General features: G+C 37.6%; 1 protein-coding gene across 2 annotated transcripts in view; it reads left to right on the top strand.

Annotated features, from left to right (window-relative positions):
• The window catches only part of USH2A (usherin), a 794,931-nt gene that overhangs the window by 365,785 nt on the left and 409,499 nt on the right, over positions 1-19,647 (top strand). For both annotated transcript variants that reach the window (XM_082428283.1, XM_082428282.1), the window contains exons 30-31: positions 947-1,060; positions 3,173-3,334. In XM_082428283.1, the coding sequence (XP_082284409.1) occupies positions 947-1,060; positions 3,173-3,334 (276 nt within the window). The remainder of the gene's footprint in view (positions 1-946; positions 1,061-3,172; positions 3,335-19,647) is intronic.

The raw sequence follows: 19,647 nt of genomic DNA, 5'->3' as shown, positions 1-19,647 counted from the left end.
AGCTGTCTTAACAATAAGCAGGGGCTTCCCTGATGGCGCAGTGGTTGAGAATCTGCTTGCGAATGCAGGGGGCACGGGTTCGAGCCCTGGTCTGGGAAGATCCCACATGCCGCGGAGCAACTAGGCCCGTGAGCCACAACTACGGAGCCTGCGCGTCTGGAGCCTGTGCTCCGCAACAAGAGAGGCCGCGATAGTGAGAGGCCCGCGCACCGCGATGAAGAGTGGCCCCCACTTGCCGCAGCTAGAGAAAGCCCTCGCACAGAAACGAAGACCCAATACGGCCAAAAATAAATAAATAAGTAAATAAAAATTAAAAAAAATAAAGGAATTCCTTTAAAAAAAACAAAAAAAAACAACAATAAGCAGGTCTCTTTTTTTAAAAATTTTTATTGGAGTAGCGTTGCTTTACAATGTTGTGTTAGTTTCTACTGTACAGTGAAGTGAATCAGCCGTACGTATTCATATCTCCCTTCTTTTTTGGATTCCCTTCCCACTTAGGTCACCACAGAGCACTGAGTAAAGTTCTGTGCTGTACAGTAGGTTTTCATTAGTTATCTATTTTATACATAGTATCAATAGTGTTTCTATGTCAATCCCAATCTCCCAATTCCTCCCACCCCCCCTTTCCCCCTTGGTATCCATATGTTTGTTCTCTAGTCTGTGTCTCTATTTCTGCTTTGTAAGTAAGATCGTCTATACCAGTTTTTTCAGATTCCACATATATGTGTTAATATATGATATTTGTTTTTCTGACTAAATTTTTTCTGGCTAGTCACATCATTCTGCAATCAGCACACAGGCAGGAAAATGAATTAAAGAAGCATATGTTTTTGTTTTCTACGTCTCTGTGCCTCTACCCCCCTTTCTTACACACACACACACACAATACTCTGTATAGCTTCTTCTGGTAAACATGCAAACCTCTTTTTGTCCCCTTTTATTACAGGCATATTGACAGGCTTGCTACCCTTCAAAAACTATGCAGTAACCCTAGCTGCTTGCACTTTGGCTGGCTGTACCGAGAGCGCGCATGCACTGAACATCTCTACTCCACAAGAAGGTAAAGTAATTTCAAAGGTCTTGACTTCCACATTTCAGTCATGAATAATAAAATAGGAGAAGAGCTAAATGCTGCAAGGCCATTTGCTACAAAACCCCAACCTAATTTGATGACAAAGTGCATTGCCAGGCCATAATTGCTCCATTTTTTGGGGGGGAGCGAAAATGAATCAAACTCCATACCCTTTAATGACATGCATCTTTAATAGCTGTAATGCAGATTAATGGGCTTTTTAATTGCTGTTACATTGTTCATGCAAGAGCCTTGTCATTAATATGAAGCATCTGAAAGATTAATGAAAGCTTCCTCATTTTACTATGGCTCAGAAGTAAATCTAGAGACAGTCTGACTAAAAAGAATTGATTGTATGGCACAGTATGAAATTGAGAATCAAACGGTTGATTTCCATGGTCTCTTTTAACTGCTAAACACCAGCATGAGCAACAATTATTTCAGTGTGATAGAACCTCCAAACGCCAATCGAGGCATTATTAATCACGGCCTGGTTCCTTCCGACTCAAGTCACACTTTTGTTGTACTTGGAACTTACAAACTGTTGGCATAAATTAATGTTTCAAAAAGCATACATTTAGGAAGGCAGTGGGAAAGAGAAAATATTTTAGCACTCTAAAGAGAAAGCTTTGCTCAAGCATCAGAATGCATCTCTTCAAGAAATAACAGCTCTCAAAACATTTAAAGCATTGTTACTTTGTATTTCTCTCTCCTGGATGAGAGGGATTAACACATTTCTCTTACTGTCTAGTTGTAAAGTTATTCAGGAGACTTAAAACCTTGATCTTTAGGGAAAAAGAGTCTGCCAGTCTCTCTTTTTCACTATCCCTCCACCCACCCCTTACCCACTTCCTCTTCTTCCCCCCTCCTTCTTTTAAATCCTTAAAGCAAGTACCACTCGCACAGAAAATGTGTAAAGAAAGACAATGGAGGCACTTCCCTGGCAGTTCAGTGGTTAAGACTCCGCGCTCCCAATGCAGGGGGCACAGTTTCTATCCCTGATCAGGGAACTAAGATCCCGCATGCCACACCAGGTGGCCAAAAAAAAAAAAAAGAAGACAATGGCTCATCTGATGAAACCAGGACAGAAAAGAAGATTTTGTAAAATCCTTCTTGTGACAATTTGTTCATGCCTTGCACCTGACCTCACCAGACCACCCTCACCTGGGCTACAGCATTGGCGACCCATCTTCCGTGTTTTCTCAATGTTCTCTCCATCTGGTCTACCAAGACTAGCACTGTTTTTCTTATTGTGTCTTTGCTTCTGCTGAGGCATATATCATTATTCCCTTTTCCAGTTACTTCCACCAACTTCAATATGGCACAGATTGTCCTATATCTCACTCTTTTCTCCACATCCACTACATCCTCTGTCCATGTCTTGCCTGGTACCCTCCAAACCTACCTCACAGCTCAACCCCAGAAGGATTCCTGCTCATTCAGTTCACCATTTTCTTTCCATTATTTCAGGATTTCCCAATTTCTAGTTTTTCCTTAAATTTATTACTAATTTACTGAACGATAGGTATGTTTAGGATCAATTTCTAAAAGTTTTTTTAGTTCTTGTGACTCCAATTCATTGACCATTACAGAAAATGAACAGGCCCACTTTACTAAAAAAAAAAACCTCACATACGTTATAGTTTTCATATGTAATTAATTTAATTCTGTATTTTCTGGCTATTTCTATGACTACATATAGGTTTTTTTTATACCGATTATGAACCACTCTCCCTAGCATTGCCCATCTTAGATCAAAAGCTCCTCAAGGGTAGGGATTCTGTCTAATTTGCTTTAAAAGTCACAGCCCAAGTAGAGATTATGGGTTAATAATACTTGTGATGAAGTAACACAAGCATCAGTAAAGTGAACTAGTGTAAATACTCCCTGTCCATCATTGAGGCAAATTCTCATAAGTTCAGGCCAGGTATTTAGTACTGTTCCTAAAGCAATTACTGACAAGCTGCCCACGAATCAAGAACATTTCCATGCTTGGGATTTCAGGTTTATTCCATGATTTATTGGTTTGGGTCTGAAAAGTTTGAATTAGAAAAGTAAACTAAAATTAGACTCTCTAAATCTTTTTAATTTTTCCCACAGCACCACAAGAGGTTCAGCCACCAGTAGCCAAATCCCTTCCCAATTCTTTGTTACTCTCCTGGAATCCACCCAAAAAGGCAAATGGTATTATAACTCAGTACTCTTTATATATGGATGGGATACTAATCTATTCAGGCAATGGAGAGAGCTACACAGTCACAGGTAAGACTTCTATAGGTATCAGTAAATAGTTATAGTCTATATTAAAGACTATATATTAGTATGTATTATATATACTTACAAATTAATATATATATTTCAGTATATATATATATTATAGTATATAGTATATATATTATATATATTACATATATAATATATGTATATATATATATAAAATAGTTATCTGAGAATGCAGTTTCAAAAGTTGGGTTACTTAGTTTTGTCTCCTGTTAAATCACTAAAATTCCATGACCTTTGCGGTTACATTACACTTACAGTGAAGCCAAAGCTGGAAAAACGGAAAAGGGCTCACGTTGGCTCCCTTCCCCCTCCCCCAAGGCTGTCTTACTGCATGTTCTCTACCATTGTCCCACCACTCCTCACCTGAATCCTTCTACTAATATACCTTTGCACAGGTGCAGAGGGGGGTTTGGAAATGTATACTATCAACACAGACAGATTAGCATATGACTCCTCTGCCTCTAACTGATCACAAGATTGAAGCTGAGACCCAGTGTGGTCCCCAGCCGTGCTCGCAGTACAGTGATGTCATTTCAATTCAATTGATGTCATGTCAATCCAATTGAGGCGATGATGTCATTTCAAACAAATGCCACTGGCGCATGAATTAACCACTTTAAAATCCTCATGAATGTGGAATAAGCTTAAGACTCAGAAGTGTGACTCAGTGTGGTCTGAATTTGAGACCATTTGGGAAGAAACATAGCATATCTGCCTAGATCATATTATAAAGTGTCATGACACTTAAGAAAAGTGAATTGTTGGAAACCTTGTGAAACACGAGGCCTGTATTATGTATGTTGTCTGGTGCCTGAATCGAGTTTATATTTGTATGGTAATAGTGATTATATATTTTATGGTATTTTAGATATTATATGTGACTATTAGGTGAGACATCATTAATCAAATATTGATTAATGAAACACTGAGGCCTTAGAGAGATTAAATTCTTCATGAAAGGTCATAACAGGTTAGCGTCAGAGACAGGATTAATTGTTTATGTATTCACTCCTCCACATTAATGCCAGGTACTAAGGTGGTAACAGAGGACCAGCCAGACATTGCCTCCCCTCAGCCCCTTGATGCTCATGATTTCATGGCAACACATACAGATGTAGGAATGAGGCATATTGGGACAGGGCTATGGCATTCATCTAATTGCTTTCTCTGAATTTATATTTTTTGTATCCTCTCTAGTCTGAGAGGCTTCAAAGCATAAGAACTATTACATTTATATTTCATTCATCATGGTTGGATAGAATTCTGTAATACTTATTCTGTGAGGTAGGTGTTATCGTTACCCCCATTTTACAAATGAGGAAATTGAGGCACAGAAAGGTGAAGCAACTTCCTTCAGGCCACACAGCCTGTGAGAGGTAGACTTTGATACCGTCTCAAGTATTCTGACTAATGATGAGTATGCGGTCTTAAAACAAGTTATTTAACTTCTGAGACTTAGTTTCTGAAACAGTAAAATAGAAATAACTGCAATTTTCAGGATTTTGAAGGGAACTAGATCTATAAAAACACCTAGCATGTTCTTAGTAAACTTAGTAAAGAGAACTGAACTAAAAAATAAATACTAAAACTAAAAATAGATTACCCTTGCCCTAGGATTATCTGAAGGCATTATTTTAACTAAAAGTTATTGGCCATAGAAATTATTTCAGAAGAAATGAAAACACATCATGGAATGAACTTTACCCATATATTAATCATTATTACACAAAATACTTCTGTAGAACCAAAATTGTCGTCATGCGTAATGGGGAAGCACACCTTTTAAGCCCATTGTAGACATTTCCTCCAAGAAGCCTTCTTGGACTCCCAAATATGAGTTAGGTATGCCCCCTGTGTGCTCACTGAGTGCCTTTATGCTCCCCCCTCCTTTTTTTGGTTTGCGTTGTCTTGAATAAAGCTGTTTGTTTACTTGTCAGTTTGCCCTACTAAACCATGGGCATCATAAGGACGGGGCCATGTCTGCCTTGTTCATCACTGCGTCTCCAGGACTGATTACAGGGAAGGTATAGAACAAACAGTGCTGAATAAGTGAATGAATGAAGTCAGATGACTCCTGGGAACAAAGAAAGAAGATTTCAAATTAGGGGAGTGGGTGGGGAGTAGGAGTAGGGTGGATTAAAAACAAAGCAGTAAGGTAAAGAGAGGCGAGAAAAAGGTAGAAACCAGAGAAAAAGAAACTAAGATCCTTTTTCTGTGCAGAAGCGAATGCTGACCTAGTCCACAGAGAAGTGGTGTGTGATGGCGGGTCTAAAAGTGTGGGCCTTGAAGATTTCCAAAATGTGCAGAATGCCACATGAGGTGACACTCCAAAGCCAGAAAAAGAACAGGGTGGGGAGGAGAGGAGGCTAGAATTCACACTGATTTCTCATACCACCTAAAAAATGAAACTAATTCTGTATTACGTTGACTCGAATCCTTAATAGACCCATGTGACTATAGTATCTGCATTGAAAGATCATGGCAAATGTTAGCATAGTATAAGAGATGCCCCAGATATAATATAAAGAAAGTGGAATATTTTTATAGAGTCCTTAACCGTCTTCTCTAACTACAGTGATAATGGTTTCTTCGGTGGTTTTCATCCTTCAGGTAGATTTTTAAAGATTATTTCTCTGATAAGACTCATAACATTATTTCCTATGTCCTCCTTGGCATCTCAAAGGCAACTATATTTCTTATTGCTTTTATCTCCAAATGGCAGAAGATACGAAGTACAGTAGGAATACAGTATTGGTCACTAAGGAGAGGAACTAAGCCAAAAACGTTACAATGGGGTTCAAAGTTGTACATGATGATTCAAGTGTCATAGCCAGCAAAGCTGAGGCCCAGAGACGCCAAGAAATCCTAGTCGGTAATTGGAAGAACTGATTCAAATCTGGGTCTCTCTGGCCTCAAAGTCCATACATTTCATCTCTACACATGCTACTTATTGAACACATTTTATTATTCCTCACAACAACTCTGAAAGGGAGATGGAAGCTTGATTACAAACCCCAGAGCACCTATGTTAATCTTCTAGGGCTGCCATAACCAAATACCACAGACTGGATGGCTTAAACAACGGAAATTTATTTCTCATAGTTCTGGAGGCTAGAAGTCCAAGATCAAGGTGTTGGCAGGTTTGGTTTCTCTTGGGACCTCTCTCCTTGACTTGCAGACAGCCACTTTCTCCCTGCATCCTCACATGGTCTTTCTTATGTGTACATCCCTGCTGTCTCTTCCTCTTCCTTTAGGGGCATCAGAACCATTGGATTAGGGCCCTATCCCTATAACCTCAGTTAACCTTCATCACGTCTTTAAAAGCCCTATCTCTGTAAATCAACTAAACTCCAGTATAAAATAAAAATTGAATTTAAAAAAGCCCTATCTCCAAATGTAGTCACACTGGGGGTTAAGGCTTCAACATGTAAATTTTGGAGAACACAATTCAGTTTGTAACAGCACCCAAAAGTGAGTGTTTTCTGCTGAATGTCCGCTTTTCTTGAGATTCTCCAATGGCATGCACGTTAAATAAAATGGTCTTTTAGATATCTTTCAACTCTTTCAAGATTTTGTATCTGTGATATACATTACATTTAGGTCATTTATGTCTTCAAAATTCACCTGTCCACTAGGAATCACAGAAAAGAAGAATGGGAAAGGGAATCTGGCTGGTTGAAGTCAGCCCGGAGAAAACTGATGGAGAAAACTGCTCTAGCATTGGGTCTCACTTTAGCCTCTACAGACACTTTAAATCCATCATAAAATGTATCCACGATGCTATTGGTACTCGTTGCTTGTCTTTGTGCCAGGATTTTTGTGGCATAATGTCCTTTCCATTCTGAGTAGCTTGTGGATGGAACTTCTATTCTGTTCTATTCTATTCTATTCTATTCTGGCTGGTGCTGTCAGTAATAGCAAGAGTTTAGGGTCAATGAAGTGGATCTCTCCAGTGCTGAAATGTCAATTCATAGAGAGACTGAGAAATGAAAGATGTAGTCTACTAGATTTATGAAATGAAAGATGTAGACTACTAGATAAGTAGCATGTGTAGAGAAATAATTGATAGCATTTTTTAGTTATAAAAGTAACATATGCTTTCTGAAGATCATTTAAAATATGCAGATATCTAATACCTGATAATCCCACCTTACAGATAGAAACTCTTAGTATTTGATGTAATTCCTTCCAGCACTTTATTCATTTTAACAAAATTGAGCTATACTGTATAATTTGGAATCCTTGCATATTCCCTTAATATGAATATATCTCACACCACAAGGATTTTTCTAAAAATATCTTGAAATATTTTAATAATGTTATATTCCATCTTATGAATGTACATTAATGCATTTAACCACTTAAAAATTCAAAATTTCTAATTTATCTCATTTTAAATATTTTGTGATAAATATTACTGTACATAAATCTTTGTTTGCTAGATCTCTAAACGGGGAATAGCTAAGTCAAAGGTAACAAACTTTTTCAGAATATTTGATATACATTTTTGCATTGTTTTCCAGAAAAGTTCATAAACAGTGAATGTTACATCCTTACATCTTTGACAGTTTTACAACCTGAAAATATTATTTTTATTTGCATGTTTAGCTACTAGTTTACTGCATACTTTTGTATGATGATTAGTGATTTATATTTGATTCAGCTGATCATAGTACGGATGAGCAAAAATTTAACAGGGGTAAGGATTCAGTTTGAAACTTCTTTAAGAGCTGTGTTTCATACCCTGTTTTTCCTGGCTACAGTCACCTGCACTGTTTACAGTTCTTTGTCTTCTACACCATCAAAAACTTGCTTAATGACTTTGCTTAATGTCCCCTCCTAAATATTCAAGGTGTCAACCTTTCTTTTCTCACTCCTACTCCATTTATTTGTAGCTTCCTTTTAAGTTTCCACATAGAACAAACACTTTTCCGTTATGCATAAAAAAATGGGATCTTGCCGCCGTGGTGGATACAGGTCAAAGTAAATGCATTTCAATTCAAAAGCCACTTAACATCTAGGTGGCTGGAATGTTTTTCTTCTTTCTCTTAAATATGAAGCATTAAAAGTCAAAGGCAGTGCTGCACCTTGAGTTAATACAAAATATATTTAAAAATGCATACAGTTCAAATTTTTGCCTTGCATAGGCCATAAGCTAGTAAAATGGTGGGTCAGTTATGACACTGAAAAATGAATCCAGTTAGAGAACCTCCCGAAGGCTGTTGATGTTCGCTATAATAAATAGCACACACTTGAAGTCAAACTTTTTCATTCTGTATTCAAAGGTAATGGATTTTTCGTAACCATAGTAACCTTGGGGTATTTCTGGATAAATACATGAGGTATATACATTCTAGTTTTATTTTTGAATATAAACTACCACATTATGTATTACTAATAATATGAAAAATAGGCTGTAGGTTAGTATAATGACAGCTTAAACTAGTATGCATTTTTCTCCTGCAAAAAATAAATATTTATCAAAAGTATAGGTTCAATTAATTTTCCCCCCAGTTTTGTGGTATTCTGGTGGTGCCATTTATCTTTTTTTGCAAGATCTCCATTAATCTCTTATTTCTGTCTCATAACAGATTTTTAAGAATTTCAAGGTAAAAACAATTGTGCTTTAAAGCTTATGATTAAAAACATTATTGAAAGATTGAAGGACCTATATTGATATCAGCAGCAGAGCTATTGTGGCGACACTTAAGATGTGTGTATACCGTATGTTCATAAAGGGGGAGGAAAAAAGAAACCTTTTGTGAGTCTGTTCACAACATACTGGGATTGTTTCAAAGTTCAGGCTGGATAGCTTCCTGATTGATGATGACCATCCGAACTGTAGCCAACCAGATCATTCTCATTTTAAATGAGCGCCCTAGTAGAAACTGGCAATCTTTAAGAAGTTCGTGAGATAGTTCACAGAAGCCTACAAAGTTTTTGGAAACAAGGATAGCAAGATGGTGGTAACCTGAAGAAGTATACTACAAGCATGACAGGGAGGTTTATGTGAGTTGTGTTGACCAGTGAAGAAAGAATAGGGATCCCTCAGGACAACTCTTTTCTTACTATGTAAGTGGTTCTTAGTTAACCCAACCTAAACCTTTGCTGCTTACAAATACGAGAATTTCAAAGGCGGAAACGTCAAAAGGGATTCCCTAAAAATTATATCTGACACCAAACCTTAAAACATGAACATTTTCAAGTGTATTATCTCATAAATCTATAGTAGTCTTATGATTGAATAAGAGTGACTGATTTCCAGCACCATTGATGGCATCTTCCCATCACCATTAGGACCTGAGATTCTATCACTAAGACTGAGCCAGTAAGACAAGGATAATAGTGGTATAAGGAGTGTGTGTGTGTGTGTGTGTGTGTGTGTGTGTGTGTGTGTGTGTGTGTGTGTGTGTGTGTGACTGAGTATGAGAGAGAGACAGACAGATAGAAAGACAAAGGCAGAGGCAGAGAGAGAGAAGAGAAAGAAGAAAAGCAGATGAATTTCTGCTAAAGTCAGATAGACAGTAAGTATTTATATCTTTAACCCCTAAAAGTTCTAAAACTTTTTTTTTTGGTCTTATTTGCCAAGGTCAGAAAGGACCATGTATAAACAGCAAAATAAAAATGTTCATCTTGAACCTTCCAAACACTTAAGTCTTACGATGAGACATTTATGATAGAAGAAGCTGTATTGCTTATGGCACAATAAAAAAAGTGTTCAAAGGTTAGGTACTTCTAACCAAGCATTATAAGAAACCTTATCAACACTCTACAAGTTTGAGCTAAATTATATTCATTCACACTGATGGCTTACAAAACATCTTTTCTTAGCAAAACAAAGCTTCACTTTAACCTTGATATTTTCTTTCATTTTGCATTTTTGAATACCACAATGCAGTGATTCTAAATCACTCCTCTTACATAAAGTAATGTTACTGAGGGGAATACTGTTAACATGCTTGTGTTCTAACCCATAAGGCAGAGTATTAATAAGACAGAGTATGTGAGGGTTTTCAGGTAAGGCAGTGATCTCATCTATGAGTGATGGTGCCTCCCTATTACAAACTAATTCATACTTTGTGCCCTTTTGATGTCACTGACATAGTGTTAAATTATATAAAGTCTAAGAAACCTTGAGGATACAAGGAAAAAAGTCCAAATAATGAAAAGAAGTGAAAGCCTTCAGAGGCCAAGTTACTAAGCTGCTAACTCTGTGATCAAAGACTCCAGAAGAGTTGCTTAAAGTTTAGCCACAGCCCTGATCCTTGGGTTAACAAACAATGGATGCTTTACTTTAAAAAGCCCTATTCACTTAGTAACAAAGGGTCAAGTGAAGTGAAACAACTTGTACAGAATGTTTAAATATCAGTTGTGATTGTAAACAATACAACCAAAGTGTTATTCTTATTTTCAGATGCTTCTCCAGTGCACAAGTATGTGAAGAAATTAAATATGTTTAAATTTATATCTTAAGATCTGTACCCAAATATTACCTGTGATCTGTTAACCTAATTGATGAATATTATACTCTTAAATGGTAGGAAAAGGCTCTCTATTTGAAGGAATTTCAGAGGAATAGTGGGAATCAGATCCAGTTAGAAAAGTAGTGGAGTTAAATCCTGAAAAAGGTGATGGAATGTCTTCTTTCTCTTTAAAAAAAAAAAAAACATTATTTTATATTGGAGTATAGCCAATTAACAATGTTGCGATAGTCTCAGGTGCACAGCAAAGGGACTCAGCCATGCATATACATGTATCCATTCTCCCCCAGACCCCCCCTCCCATCCGGGCTGCCATATAACATTGAGCAGAGTTCCCTGTGCTATACCGTAGGTCCTTGTTGGTTATCCTTTTTAAATATAGCAGTGTGTACATGTCAATCCCAAACTCCCTGAGTATCCCTTCCCTCTACCCTCCCCGCCCAGGAACCATAAGTTCATTCTCTAAGTCTGTGAGTCCATTTCTGTTTTGTAAAGACGTTCATTTGTATCATTTCTTTTTAGATTCCGCATATAAGCGATATCATACGATATTTCTCTTTTTCTGTCTGACTTATGAATGTTTACTTCCATTGAGAGCTTTACAAATAGAACCTGCCTGCTATTTTGAGCATTAAGAACTGCCATTATTTTAAATTTATTTCTTAAAGCTTCTTAATTGAATGATAAATTCACACCAAAAACATATCTTAAGTGTACAGCTTGATGAATGTTCTCAAACTAAACACAACCATGGAACCAGCGCCCAGATCAAGACACAGAACATTCTTGGCACCCTAGAGGCCCCCCATTTTTGCCCTCATGTCTTATCTCTTGACTCAGGTGACTGCTTTCCTCATCATTTAGCATAGACTTTTTTTGTTTGTTTTGCTGTTTTGTATTTTATATGAATGGAATCAGACAGTGTGTTCTTTCTTCACTGGTTTCTTTTGGAGAATGGCGGAGGGAGAGTGAATCAGTGGAACAGTCCTTTGTATTCCTGCACGTATATCCTGAACCCTCTGACCTCCAAGCTGTTGCTATGACAGTGTCAGCTGTTATAGTCCTACCTTCCAGAAAGCCACTGGAATATTTGTGAAATGAACCATCTACCTCCTTCTCCAAGTCCAGAACTGGGAACTAACTATAGAGAAGCTCCATCTATGAAATTAGAACTTAGCACATGGAATCACTGGCCTGTGTTCACCAGCAAAAAACTTCTAAGTGTCCACGAATGGAATATTGTGTGGCCATACACCTCAGGATGCTGTAGAAGAATATTTAATAATGTGGAAAGGTGTTAAAAACAAACACTTCAACAGCACGTAATATGTGAATCAATTTTAGTAAAATATATGTGTACACATGTGTATGTATACATGGATGTGAACACACACGTATATGAATATGTATGTCTAGGGATATACACCAAAGTCTTAACAGTGCTTATCTCCCAGTAATGGGATTCTAGTGTTTCCTTTCCTTTTTTTGAAGGGGTCTTTTTATCTTTTAAATTTACTACAGTTTGGATATCATCTGAATTTTTGTAGTATTTTTCCCAATTTGATAAAATTGGTACAATGGATATTTCAGGAATCTGATTGCATTCACCTATCACTACTTATCTGTTAGTTCTCTCTAGTCTTTACTTTGATATTTAATCAGGTAGATCACCTTACTCATTTCCTTCTAGCCAGTATCAAGTGTGGTATTCTCTATACCTCTAGCACGATCTACCCCCATTAAAACGTTACCCATATATGATGATCTAGCTCAATTCCCACATCTTCCTTTGATTCACAGATTCTTATCATTTTCCTACAAATTTGTCACTTGAATACATTCTGTCTTGAAATATTAACTTATTTTAAAGGCGATAAATCTCGATTCCAAACAAGAGTGTAGGTGCATTGAGTACAGTTATCATGTTATTTATTTTCATGATCGCTATAGTAGGTAGCCTAGGAATAAGGACCCAATTGGCCTCTAATAATCTCTTATTGGATTGAGTTGAAATGAATTGAATTAAATTGATGAACACTGAGAATCAGTAAATTAATATTTTAAAGTAAGTGACAACAAACACCAATGCATAATTCAGAAGTAATTAATATGCTAAATGTAGTAAACAGTTTTAATGAGGTAGGCTGTTCCTGTAGCTTCGTAGAATTTTTCATTTAATTATCCAATATGTAGCGAATTCTTTTTTTGGCTAAACTACTTGTGTAAATTTGCTAGGGCTGCTATAACAGAGTATCATGGGAGAAGTTGATTGTCTCACAGTTCTAGAGGCTGGAAGTCCCGTATCAATGTGTTGGTGAGGGTTGGTCCCTTCTAGGAGCTGTAAGGGAGAATCTGTTTCATGCCTCTCCCCTAGCTTCTGGTGGTTTGCTGGCAATCTTGGGTGTTCTGTGACTTGTAGAAGCATCTCCCTGATCTCTGCCTTCATCTTCACATGGCATTCTCCTTGTGTGCTGCCTGTGTGGAAATTTCCCCTTTTTATAAGAACGCAAGTCATATTGGATTAGGGCCCACCCTGATGACTTCATCTTTTTTTTTTAACTTTTACGTTGGAGTATAGTTGATTAACAGTGTTGTGTTAGTTTCAGGTGTACAACAAAGTGATTCAGTTATACATATAAATGTGTCTATTCTTTTTCAAATTATTTTCCCAATTAGGTTGTTACAGAATATTGAGCCGAGTTCCCTGTGCTATACAGTAGGTCCTTGTTGGTTATCGATTTTATTTTATTTTTTTGAATTTTATTTCTTTATACAGCAGGTTCTTATTGTCTATTTTATACATATTAGTGTATATATGTCAATCCCAATCTCCCAATTCATCCCACCATCACCCCCCACCCCCGCTTTGCCCCCTTGGTGTCCATACGTTTGTTCTCTACATCTGTGTCTCTATTTCTGCCTTGCAAGCTGGTTCATCTGTACCATTTTTCTAGATTCCACATATATGCGTTAATATACGGTATTTGTTTTTCCCTTTCTGACTTATTTCACTCTGTATGACAGTCTCTAGGTCCATCCACATCGCTACAAATGATCCAGTTTCGTTCCATTTTATGGCTGAGTAATATTCCATTGTATATATGTACCACATCTTCTTTATCCATTCATCTGTCATTGGGCATTTAGGTTGCTTCCATGACCTGGCTATTGTAAGTAGTGCTGCAGTGAACATTGGGGTTCAAGTGTCTTTTAGAATTATGGTTTTCTCTGGGTATATGCCCAGTAGTGGGATGGCTGGGTCATATGGTAATTCTATTTTTAGTTTTTTAAGGAACCTCCACACTGTTCTCCATAGTGGCTGTATCAATTTACATTCCCATCAGCAGTGCAAGAGGGCTCCCTTTTCTCCACACCCTCTCCAGCATTTGTTGTTTGCACATTTTCTGATGATGTCCATTCTAACCGGTGTGAGGTGATACCTCATTGTAGTTTTGGTCTGCATTTCACTAATAAATAGTGATGTTGAGCAGCTTTTCATGGGACTCTTGCAAATGTCTTCTTTGGAGAGATATCTATTTAGGTCTTCTGTCCATTTGTTGATTGGGTTGTTTGTTTTTGTGATATTGAGTTGAATAAGCTGTTTATATATTTTGGAGATTAATCCTTTGTCCATTGATTTGTTTACAAATTATTCTCCCATTCTGAGGGTTCTCTTTTCGTCTTGTTTATAGTTTCCTTTGCTGTGCAAAAGCTTTTAAGTTTCTTTAGGTCCCATTTGTTTATTTTTGTTTTTATTTCCATTACTCTGGGAGGTGGGTCAAAAAAATCTTGCTGTGGTTTATGTCAAAGAGTTTTCTGCCTATGTTTTCCTCTAAGAGTTTTATAGTGTCTTTAATCCATTTTGATTTTATCTAGGTCTTTAATCTGTTTTATTTTTGTGTATGGTGTTAGGGAATGTTCTAATTTCATTCCTTTACATGTAGCTGTCCAGTTTTCCCAGCACCACTTATTGGGGAGGCTGTCTTTTCTCCATCGTATATCCTTGCCTCCTTTGTCATAGATTAGTTGACCATATGTGCATGGGTTTATCTCTGGGCTTTCTATCCTGTTCCATTGATCTATATTTCTGTTTTTGTGCCAGTACCATACTATCTTGATTACTGTAACTTTGTAGTATAGTTGGAAGTCAGGGATTCTGATTCCTCCAGCTCCGTTTTTTTTTTTTTCCCCTCAAGATTGCTTTGGCTATTTGGGGTCTTTTGTGTCTCCATACAAATTTTAAGATTTTTTTTCTAGTTCTGTAAAAAATGCCATTGGTAATTTGATAGGGGTTACACTGAATCTGTAGATTGCTTTGGGTAGTATAGTCATTTTCACAATATTGATTCTTCTAATCCAAGAACATGGTATATCTCTCCATCTGTTTGTGTCATCTTTGATTGCTTTCATCAGTGTCTTATACTTTTCTGAGTACAGGTCTTTTACCTCCTTAGGTAGATTTATTCCTAGATATTTTATTCTTTATGTTGCAGTGGTGAATGGGATTGTTTCCTTAATTTCTTTCTGATTTTTCATTGTTAGTGTACAGGAATGCAAGAGATTTCTGTGAACTAATTTTGTATCCTGCAACTTTACCAGATTCATTGATTAGCTCTAGTAGTTTTCTGGTGGCATCTTTAGAATTCTTTATGTATAGTATCATGTCATCTGCAAAGACTGACAGTTGTACTTCTTTTCCAATTTGTATTCCTTTTATTTCTTTTTCTTCTCTGTTTGCCATGGCTAGGACTTCCAAAACTATGTTTAATAATAGTGGTGAGAGTGGACAACCTTGTCTTTTTCCGGATCTTAGAGGAAATGCTTTCAGTTTTTCACCATAGAGAACGATGTTGGCTGTGGGCTTGTCATATATGGCCTTTATTATGTTGAGGTACGCTCTCTCTATGCCCACTTTCTGGAGAGTTTTTATCATAAATGGGTGTTGAATTTTGTCAAAAGCTTTTTATGCATCTATTGAGATCATCACATGGTTTTTCTTCTTCAATTTGTTAATATGGTGTATCACATTGATTGATTTGCGTATATTGAAGAATCCTTGCATCCCTGGGATAAATCCCACTTGATCGTGGTGTATGATCCTTTTAATGTGTTGTTGGATTCTCTCTGCTAGTATTTTATTGATGATTTTTGCATCTATATTCATCAGTGATATTGGTCTGTAATTTTCTTTTTTTTGTAGTATCTTTGTCTGGTTTTGGTATCAGGATGATGGTGGCCTTGGAGAATGAATTTGGGAGTGTTCCTTCCTCTGAAGTTTTTGGAAGAGTTTGAGAAGGATGGGTGTTAGCTCTTGTCTAAATGTTTGATAGAATTCACCTGTGAAACCATCTGGTCCTGGACATTTGTTTTTTGGAAGATTTTTAACCACAGTTTCAATTTCATTACTTGTGATTGGTCTGTTCATATTTTCTCTGTCTTCCTGTTTCAGTCTTGGAAGGTTATACCTTTCTAAGAATTTGTCCATTTCCTCCAGGTTGCCCACTTTATTGGCATAGAGTTGCTTGTAGCAGTCTCTTAGGATGCTTTGTATTTCTGCAGTGTCCCTTGTAACTTCTCCTTTTTCATTTCTGATTTTATTGATTTGAGTCCTCTCCCTCTTTTTCTTGATGAGTCTGGCTAAAGGTTTATCAATCTTGTTTATCTTCTCAAACAACCAGCTTTTAGTTTTATTCATCTTTGCTATTGTTTTCTCTGTTTCTGTTTCATTTATTTCTGCTCTGATCTTTATTATTTCTTTCCTTCTACTAACTTTGGGTTTTGTTTGTTCTTCTTTCTCTAGTTTCTTTAGGTGTAAGGTTAGATTGTTTATTTGAGATTTTTCTTGTTTCTTGAGGTAGGATTGTATTGCTACAAATTTCCCTCTTAGAACTGCTTTCGCTGCATCCCATATGTTTTGGATCATCGTTGTCATTTGTCTCTAGGTATTTTTTTTAATCTCCTCTTTGATTTCTTCAGTGACATATTGGTTATTTAGTAATGTATTGTTTAGCATCCATGTGTTTGTGTTTTTTACTTTTTCCCCCTATAATTGATTTCTAACCTCATAGCGTTGTGGTCAGAAAAGGTGCTTGATATGATTTCAATTTTCTTAAATTTACCAAGGCTTGATTTGTGACCCAAGATGTGATCTATCCTAGAGAATGTTCTGTGTGCACTTGAGAAGAGAGTGTAATCTGCTGTTTTCGGATGGAATGTCCTATAAATATTAATTAAAACTATCTGGTCTATTGTGTCATTTAAAGCTTGTGTTTCCTTATTACTTTTCTGTCTGGATGAGCTATCCATTGGTGTAAGTGAGGTGCTAAAGACCCCCACTATTATTGTGTTATTGTCGATTTCCTCTTTTATAGCTGGTAACAGTTGCCTTATGTATTGAGGTGCTCCTATGTTGGGTGCATATATATTTTTAATTGTTATATCTTCTTCTTGGACTGATCCCTTGAACATTATGTAGTGTCCTTCCTTGTCTCTTGTAACATTCTTTATTTTAAAGTCTATTTTATCTGGTATGAGTATTGCTACTCCTGCTTTATTTTGATTTCCATTTGCATGGAATATCTTTTTCCATCCCCTCACTTTCAGTCTGTATGTGTCCCTAGGCCTGAAGTGGGTCTCTTGTAGACAGCATATATATGGGTTTTGTTTTTGTATCCATTCAGCAAGCCTGTCTTTTGGTTGGAACATTTAATCCTTTCATATTTAAGATAATTATCTATATGTATGTTCCTATGACCATTTTCTTAATTGTTTTGGGTTTGTTTTTGTAGCTCCTTTTCTTCTCTTGTGTTTCCCACTCAGAGAAGTTGCTTTAGCATTTGTTGTAGAGCTGGTTTGGTGGTGCTGAATTCTCTTAGCTTTTGCTTGTCTGTAAAGCTTTTGATTTCTCCATCGAATCTGAATGAGATCCTTGCTGGGTAGAGTAATCTTGGTCATAGGTTCTTCCCTTTCATCACTTTACATATATTGTGCCACTCTCTTCTGGCTTGTAGAATTTCTGCTGAGAAATCAGCTGTTAACCTTATGGGAGTTCCCTTTTATGTTAGTTTTTTGTTTTTCCCTTGTTGCTTTTAATAATTTTTCTTTGTCTTTAATTTTTGTCAGTTTGTTTACTATGTGTCTCGGCATGTTTCTCCTTGGGTTTATCCTGCCTGGGACTCTCTGTGCTTCCTCGACTTGGGTGGCTATTTCCTTTCCCATGTGAGGGAGTTTTTGACTATAATCTCTTCAAATATTTTCTCGGGTCCATTCTCTCTCTCTTCTCCTTCTGGGACCCCTATAATGTGAATGTTGTGTGTTTAATGTGTCCCAGACGACTCTTAGGCTGTCTTCATTTCTTTTCATTATTTTTTCTTTATTCTGTTCCATGGCAATGAATTCCACCATTCTGTCTTCCAGGTCACTTATCCATTCTTCTGCCTCAGTTACTCTGCTTTGGATTCCTTCTAGTGTATTTTTCATTTCAGTTATTGTATTGTTCATCTATGTTTGTGTGTTCTTTAATTCTTCTAGGTCTTTGTTAAACATTTCTTGCATCTGCTCAATCTTTGCCTCCATTCTTTTTCCAAGGTCTAGGATCAACTTTACTATCATTATTCTGAATTCTTTTTCTGGTAGATTGCCTATCTACTTCATTTAGTTGCTTTTCTGGGATTTTATCTTGTTCCTTCATCTACTACATAGTCCTCTGTCTTTTCATTTTGTCTGTCTTTCTGTGAATGTGGTTTTCTTTCCACAGGCTGCAGGATTGTAGTTCTGCTTTCTTCTGCTGTCTGCCCTCTGGTGGATGAGCTATCTAAGAGGCTTGTGCAAGCTTCCTGGTGGGAAGGACCGGTGGTGGGTAGAGCTGGATGTTGCTCTGGTGGGAAGAGCTCAGTAAATCTTTAATCCACTTGTCTGATAATGGGTGGGGCTGAGTTCCCTCCCTGTTGGTTGTTTGGCCTGAGGCAACCCAGCACTGGAGCCTACAGGCTCTTTGGTGGGGCTAATGGTGGACTCTGGGAGGGCTCATGCCAAGGAGTACTTCCCAGGACTTCTGCTGCCAGTGTCCTTGTCCCCATAGTGAGCCACAGCTGCACCCCGCCTCTGCAGGAGACTCTCCGACACTAGCAGGAAGGTCTGGTTCATTCTCCTCTGGGGTTACTGCTCCTCCCCCCTGAGTCCTGATGTGCACACTACTTTGTGTGTGCCCTCCAAGAGTGGAGTCTCTGTTTCTCCCAGTCCTGTCGAAGTCGTGCAATCAAATCCCAACTAGCCTTTACAGTCTGATTCTCTGGGAATTCCTCCTCCCGTTGCCGGACCCCCAGGTTGGGAAGCCTGATGTGGAGCTCAGAACCTTCATTCCAGTGGGTGGACTTCTGTGATATAAGTGTTCTCCAGTTTGTGAGTCACCCACCCAGCAGTTATGGGATTTGATTTTATTGTGATTGAGCCCCTCCTACCATCTCATTGCGACTTCTCCTTTGTCTTTGGATGTGGGGTATCTTTTTTGGTGAGTTCCAGTGTCTTCCTGTCGATGATTGTTCAGCAGTTAGTTGTGATTCCAGTGCTCTCGCAAGAGGGAGTGAGCACACATCCTTCTACTCTGCCATCTTGAACCAATCTCCTGTTTATCCATTTTAAATATAGCAGTGTGTACATGTTAATCCCAAACTCCCTAACTATCCCTCTCTGCCACCCTTCCCCTCGGTAATCATAAGTTCGTTCTCAAAGTCTGTGAGTCTGTTTCTGTTTTGTAAATAAGTTCATGTATATCTGTTTTTTAGATTCCCCATGTAAGTGGAATATCATACG

The sequence above is a fragment of the Balaenoptera physalus genome, assembly GCF_965194825.1.
Source record: "Balaenoptera physalus genome assembly, chromosome: 1".
Lineage (NCBI taxonomy): Eukaryota > Metazoa > Chordata > Mammalia > Artiodactyla > Balaenopteridae > Balaenoptera > Balaenoptera physalus.
Note: the sequence above shows the minus strand (reverse complement) of the source record. Positions and strands in the feature narration are given on the sequence as shown.